The sequence below is a fragment of the Colobus angolensis genome, unplaced genomic scaffold, assembly GCF_000951035.1.
Source record: "Colobus angolensis palliatus isolate OR3802 unplaced genomic scaffold, Cang.pa_1.0 Scaffold21, whole genome shotgun sequence".
Lineage (NCBI taxonomy): Eukaryota > Metazoa > Chordata > Mammalia > Primates > Cercopithecidae > Colobus > Colobus angolensis.
In genome coordinates, this window is record NW_012115266.1 from 504958 (window position 1) to 512523 (window position 7566).

General features: G+C 50.3%; 1 protein-coding gene across 1 annotated transcript; it reads left to right on the top strand.

The window, feature by feature from the left end:
• The first annotated feature begins 527 nt into the window (after nt 1-527).
• FGF4 (fibroblast growth factor 4) lies at nt 528-1368 on the top strand. Its single transcript, XM_011942751.1, has 2 exons — nt 528-653; nt 1192-1368. Exons 1-2 carry the CDS (start codon nt 528-530, stop codon nt 1366-1368), a joined length of 303 nt encoding a protein of 100 aa, XP_011798141.1.
• Nucleotides 1369-7566: the final 6198 nt, after the last annotated feature.

Below are 7566 nucleotides of genomic sequence, written 5' to 3' on the forward strand. Positions count from 1 at the left end.
GGCAACGGCCACCCCGGCCAACGCGCTCAGTCACACGCTGAGGCCTCAGGCGGGCACCTGCTCGCGGGCCCTGGGAACCGGGGCGGACTCGGGCTCCGGTCCCTTCTGACGCGGGGCTGGGGACGCACACTCTTGGTTCCGGCAGCCCAGCGCAACCCCTGAGGCCGGGCCCCGCCTCCCGCCTTCGTAAGCTCGGGCTCCCAGCGCCGAATTCCATCGCCTTCGCCCGTGGGCACAGGGCGCGCAGTGCAGCCACAGGGGGCCCAAGACGTGCGCCCCGGCCTGGGCCAGGCTGGGGAACCGCTGGGGTGGGCTCGCTTCTGAAGGTGTGGGACTGGGTGCGGCCGCCGGAGGTTCCCTACACAGGCAAGCTAATCTGAGCTAGCGCAAGCTTGGGCTCCGGAGGCCCTTGGGGGCGGCTGCGCCGGGAACCCCGGGCCCTTTATCCCCAATCCCACCCCAGAAATAGGGTCCCCGGAGGCGAACAGGCCGAGGGGCGGAGTGGGCCGGGAGTCACCTGCCCCGCAATGACCTGCGCCCCGCCCCCAGGCCTGCTGGAGCTCTCGCCGGTGGAGCGGGGCGTGGTGAGCATCTTCGGCGTGGCCAGCCGGTTCTTCGTGGCCATGAGCAGCAAGGGCAAGCTCTATGGCTCGGTGAGTACCGCAGGGGTCTGGCCAGGCACCTAGTTGGGGAGCAGCGGACATGGCTGGCAGGATCGTGGCTTCTCCAGCTCCACCTGTGCCTGGGTCTTGGAGGGGTGGCAGGGTCACCGGGTCACGGGACCGGCAGGCCTGCCCAGACAAAGGAAGCAGCCCCAAGGCAGGAACAATGAGGTTCCTGCCACCCCTGAGTGGGCCCCTCCAGCCCGAGGAAAGGGCGCTATCGAGAGCCCTTCTCTTCTCCAGTCCAGAGTGGTGGGTCTCAGCGTTGGAGCTGCAGGCTTGAGGCTGGACACGGAGGGGATGAATTCTCTGGCTGCTAGGTGCAGGGCAAGTGGTGAGAGCACCAGCTGTTGGGGGCTGGCCATGTCCCCTTCTCACCCTGTGAGGGTCTTGACACCCTACCTGAGCAGGAGAGACATCTCAGCCCAGGGTGGGGTCTGGGACAGAAGGGGGTTCTGACCCCTGGCCTCAGGCTGGGTACCTTGCCCAAGAGGTGCCCCAGCCCTGACACTGCCCTGCTTTACTCCAGCCCTTCTTCACTGATGAGTGCAAGTTCAAGGAGATTCTCCTCCCCAACAACTATAATGCCTACGAGTCCTACAAATACCCCGGCATGTTCATCGCCCTGAGCAAGAATGGGAAGACCAAGAAGGGGAACCGAGTGTCGCCCACCATGAAGGTCACCCACTTCCTCCCCAGGCTGTGACCCTCCAGAGGACCCTTGCCTCAGCCTCGGGAAGCCCCCCCGGAGGGGAGTGCCGAGGGCCACCTTGGTGCACTTTCTTCGGATGAAGAGTTTAATGCAAGAGTAGGTGTAAGATATTTAAATTAATTATTTAAATGTGTATATATTGCCACCAAATTATTTATAGTTCTGCGGGTGTGCTTTTTAATTTTCTGGGGCGGGGGGGAAAGACAAAACCAAAAACAAAAAACCAACTCTGACTTTTCTGGTGCAACAGAGAATCTTACCACTGGATTTCTTTAACTTGTCAAAAGTTGTCATGAGTGTGCTGCTATTCTGTGTTTAAAAACAAAAAGGTGACATTGGATTCCGATATCAACCCCTGTAGTATGGCGTGGAGCATCTCTCTGTCTAGAAAGGCCTGCCTGAGGCTTCAGAAGCCAGTTCAGGGAGCTCCCGGGCTTGGCTCTCTGCTAGCATCCTCAGAGGCCCGCTCCCTTTGTGCCCTGTTGCTATTAATCGGGACATATCGGTTTACTTCGGGTACAGAAAGTGCGGTGTCGACGTCCTCGCTGCCACTCTGTTTTTAGATCTGCCAAGACTGACCTTTGAACTTTCCTGTAGTCAATCTTCCTCGATTTACCAGATGGGAGAGACCCTTGGACAACTTTATAAACTCCTGTTTGCCTTTTTTGGATCAGCGACAGCCCCCATCGCTGTGACCATTGGGGAAAGGACGAAGCTCTTTCATAAATTCCATGGAGAGGAATTGATATCCCACTGGAAGGCTAGAAATGGACAAGATGGTGTGTTTGCAATCACAAACAAAACCCTAGTGACGAAAAATAATTTGTGATGGCAGATGCTTCTGATGGTGTGATAGAATATGTTTTTTAAAACAAACCATCAAACCCCCCTCAAAACGGGCTTCCCTGTGCTTAGGGAGCTTCGGGCTAGAGCTAGCTATTATTTTAAGTGAAATGTCCTTGTAATTGTACAAAACAATTGGTGCAGTGTTTGCGTGGAGGAGCCTGCTGCTTTCTGATGCATTCCCTGCTTAAGTGCATTTAAACATCTACCTCACAAGCCCTGAAACCCCCGGCGAAACCTGCAGAAAGCTCAGACCCCGTGCAGGAGTATGCCATCCCAAGTGGCTTTTTTTTCCATATGTAGCCAAAAAGGATTGCAGATAGCGTCGGTGCGTCCTATTCGAACCTTGTCACGTTTGAGCTATCTTTACCCTGTGATTTACTTTTAGTAAGGGTGATCATGGTGAAAATATTTGCAGACAGCTGTTACATGCACTATATGGTCACCAAGTAACCTTATATTTTTCTTTATATATTTTACAAATGTAACCCCTGTCGTTGAAGCAACCGTGGAAGAGGCAGGGTCGGTGATGTTTAAAAAAAGTTCCGAGGTGATGGCAAACATTTAATTTTAATGAATGACTTTTTAGAGTTTATACAAAATGACCTTAGCTTGCTACCAGAAATGCTCCGAATGTTTCGTCAAGACTTTAATACTCTCCTAGGATGTTTCTGAACTGTCTCCCGAATTAACTTTATGGGAGTCTACAGACAGCAAGACTGGAAAATCTGATTGGAGTTTTTGTCTTTCACATTCCTTTTGAAAACTCTTTGTTCGAATGCAAATCATCGACTTAAAATACTATTCTTAACCAAGGCCTGGAAGAAAGAAGACACTTGCAAAGCCACTGAGACAGGACCACACATCTTAAACTGCTGTTCCTACAATGCAATAAAATGTTTTTAAGTTTTAAACCACACCCTAGGCTCCAGGAGTGTTGAGGAAAGATGCTGTTTGCAGGTCTCCATGCTGTTTGGGGTCGGGAGGCAGGGTGTGGCGGGATCATCGTGGACTTTCTGGATTTTAGTGTATTCACCTAGTGACAAACCATGATTGTCTTAAATGCCTTACATTATCATGAGATTTCTTGCCTCAGAGCCCAATCAGATTGTCAGGAATTAACATGTCTTAGGTTTGATCACCCTTGACCACTGCTTACAGATATTTCTTCAACAAATCATGTGTGATGCCTGTAAGGACGTAACTGTCCCTTTAAAATATTGTTTTCATATTGCTGTGATGGGGATTCAAGGTTCCTGTATGTGCCACTGTTTTCAGAATCTGTAGTTTTATACAGGTGCCGACCCTCGTTGTGATGTATGTGCTGTGCACATTGACATGCCGACCGCAATGATAAGCGTTTATCGTGTATAAAAGACGCCACTGGACTGGATGTACACAATGGGGAAAGGAATTAAAAACTATTAAAACTGTGCCTTGAAATGCCAAGACCTGTTTCCCTCCCCTTGTCTTCCAGGGGTCTTTCTATTTGAGGCCTGAGCCTCACATGGCTGGGGGTGGGGGTGGGGTCAGGAGAGATGAATTTTAGCCAGCTGTGTCCACACAAATGTAGCCTTGAAAACAGGAGCCTGGGGGTGTGAGTGTCACAAAGTTTTGCCAAGACACTGAGTCTTGCAGTTTATTCTCATTCTCCTGGTGGGGCTAATTCCCGCCATTCCCACACTGTAACTAGCCCTAAACTCTGTGCCCCTCCCATTGGCCTCCTGTTCTCTAAAGCAATTTGCACTTCCCTGGGGGGAGCAGTGACGCTCCAGAGCTGGTCATTAGAAGGCGGACTCGAGAATAGTTTTCAAAATCTAAGTAGACACCATCCATGGGTATTGAACTCAATATAATGAACTGCAGCTAGTCTTTTATTTTTAATTAATTACTTTTTTTTATTGTTTTTTGAGATGGAGTCTCACTCTTGCCGCCCAGGCTAGAGTGCAATGGCACGATCTCAGCTCACTGCAACCTCTGCCTCCCAGGTTCACACCATTCTCCTGCCTCAGCCTCCCGAGTAGCTGGGACTACAGGCGACCGCCACCTCGCCCGGCTAATTTTTTGTATTTTTTAGTAGAGACGGGGTTTCACCATGTTAGCCAGGATGGTCTCGATCTCCTAACCTCGTGATCCGCCCGTCTCGGCCTCCCAAAGTGCTGGGATTACAGGCTTGAGCCACCGCACCCGGCCCTATATTTGTATTTTTAGTAGAGATGGAATTTTTGTATATTGGCCAGGCTGGTCTCAAACTCCTGACCTCAGGTGATCTGTCTGCCTCGGCCTCCCAAAGTGCTGGGATTATAGGCGTGAGCCACCATGCCCGGCCAGCAGTTACTGTTTTATAAGAAGGAAATGGAACTAAATCTTATAGATATAAATCATCTGAGTGTATCAGTCACAGTAGGGGTACAGACTGTTTTGTGAAAATTTGAGTTCAATTATATGCAATTATAGTATTTATAACTAGTCTTTCCTAGGAAGTACTCATGAGTGCAGTGGATGACTTTGAAAAAAGCTAAATGCTGATCTAATGTACTTAGAATCCGGGGTTTCCTCTCCCTGTAAGACATGTCCAATTGCTTTGCAAAAAGGCAATCAGTGTTGGAAGATCCTTAATCGTACTTAATTTGCTCTCCAAGGCATTATGCTCTTCCCTTTCTAGAAAAAAAAAAATTATTATAGAGATGGGATTTCACTTTATTGCCCGGGCTGGTCTCACACTTCTGAGCTCAAATGATCCTCCTACCTCGGCCTCCCAAAGTGTTGGGATCACAGGATTGGGCCACCGAGCCCAGCCCTTTTCTGTCCTTATTTCTTGACTCCCATGATCTAGGTACGACAAAGAAATACGTAGGTGATGTTAGAGGGTGAATTATGTCCAATGGAAATAGGATCTTTATAGGGGTAAAATGAGACTACTGGGGTTGGGCCCAAATCCACTATGACGGGTACCCTCGTACACAGGAGGCCATGTAAAGAGACACAGGGAGAAGGTGGCGTGAAGATGGAGGCAGACGGGTGATGCTTCCACAAGCCAAGGACTGCTGAGGGGTGCCAGCAAATGCCCAATAGCCAGGCGAGAGGCCTGGGACAGGGGTTCCCTCCCAGCCTCAGAAGGAACCAACGATGTGGACACTTTGACCTCAGACTTGTAGCCTCCAGGGCTGTGGGATAATCAATTGCTGTTGTTTTATCCCGCGGTGTGTGGTACTTTGCTGTTACCAGCAGCCATTCACACTCGGGTGAGGATGGAACTGCAACCCAGACGATCCAGCCATCTGGATCTGCAACCGTTCATGCAGGCAAACCCTGTGGGTCTCTGTCCACATCTGTCCTGGCCAAACAAGGAATGGCTCATCCAGCTGCTAGGGTGAAAGTCTGCCCATCGTTGGCAAAATCTATTAGCTGAACTGAGCTTTCGTCTTGGCTTTCCAGCTCCTAGCATAGAGGGATGATGGGGAGTCAAGGACAGATCCCAAGAGAGATTAAAAAGTCACTCATTCACTTTACATACTTGTTGAGTGCCTCCTTTGTGCCAGGCACAATTAGAGAAGGAAACAAGGATCCCTGCTCACCTAGAGCCTCATCGTAACGAGGGAGATAACAGTGAATGAGGAACGCAGGTCACCTGGGAAGGTGGATGGTGCCAAGACAGAGAGAGAGCAGGGTGGAGAGGGGTGGGGGTAGGGGTGGGTGCAGTGAAGGTGATGACATCTGAGCAAAGACTTCAAGGTGCCACATGAGGAAGCTTGTTCCAGGCAGAGGGAACAGCCCCTGCAAAGGTGTGGGGCTGGCAGCAGGCCTGGGATGTTTAAGGCACCGTGGGATGGGCAGGGAGGAGGCAGAGTCAGAGAGGCCAGCTCCTGGAGCCTTGGAGGCCATGGTGTGGACTGGGCTTTTCCTTACGGTGAGTTTGTGCCATCTCACAGCCCTGGGATGGAGCAGAGGAAGGTTGAGATGAGATAGTTGGAAGCGGAGGAGTCCCAGGAGGAAGTGATTATGGGGATTCAGGCTGGGTGTGAGGTTGGTCAAGGCTGGTGCGGTGGGGAGTGAAAAGTCAAATTAAAATAGGATATGGGATTTCTCAAAATCAGCCTGCTGCCTAGGGGACCAACGTCTCCGTGGCTGAGTGCAGGGTTTGGGACCAGCCTCACAGCTTCATAGGTGGGTGACCCACGGCTTCCTCGCTGAATGACTGTGGGTGAGCCAGGGGACCCCGCTTCACCTCTCCTCATGATTCCCACCTCCTGTGTCTGGTGTGAGGACGGAGAAGATGATGCATGCAAAGTGCCTGTCACAGCAAATAGTGACTGTCATCTGCTAGATTAGACCCTACTTATCCAAAGTTTCACTTTCCATAGTTCGGTTACCTGCAGTCATCCTCGGTCTCAAAATATTAAATTCCAGGGATACACAGTTTGTATGTTTTTGTTTGTTTGTTGTTTTTTTTTTTGAGATGGAGTCTCGCTCTGTTACCAGGCTGGAGTGCAGTGGCGCGATCTTGGCTCACTGCAACCTCCGCCTCCTGGATTCAAGCGATGATTCTCCTGCCTCAGCCTCTTGAGTAGCTGGGACTACAGGCCCGTGCCACCACACCCAGCTAATTTTTGTATTTTTAGTAGAGACGGGGTTTCACCATGTTGGCCTGGCTGGTCTAGAATTCTAGACCTCAAGTGATCTGCCTGCTTTGGCCTCCCAAAGTGCTGGGATTACAGGCGTGAGCCACCACACCCAGCTCCCTAATGGGCTATCTTCAGAAACAAGGCGAATGGCCCTGTGCCGGTTCCACCAGACCCAGCCTCTCAAGAGAAGACCCTGGCCACACCCTAAGGAAGGGCGTTTTCTTGGCATGACAGTGGCTCCTAGCACTGGGCTAGAAGATCATCCCATTAACGGGAAGATAGAAAAGGACTGGGACATTAAGACCATAATTAAGTCTTTTAAGGTAATGACAATAATACAGTAGTCCCTCCTCATCCACAGGGGACAGGTTCCAAAACCCCACCGAATGCCTGAAACTGCAGATAGTACTGAACCCTATACAGGCGTCCCTTGGTATCTGAGGGAACTGGTTCCAGGACCTCCCTCGGATACCAAAATCTGAGAATGTTCAAGTCCCTGACATGAAATGGCATAGTATTTGCAAATAACCTACGCATGTCCTCCCAGGTCCCCTAAATCATCTGTAGATTACTTACAATACCTAATAAAATGTAAATGCCATGTAAATAGTTGTCATACTGTGCTGCTTAGGGAATAATCACAAGAAAAAATAACCTGTACATGTTCAGTACAGACCCAGCTTTTTTTTTCCCCCAAACGTTTTCTCTTTTTTCTTTTCTTTTT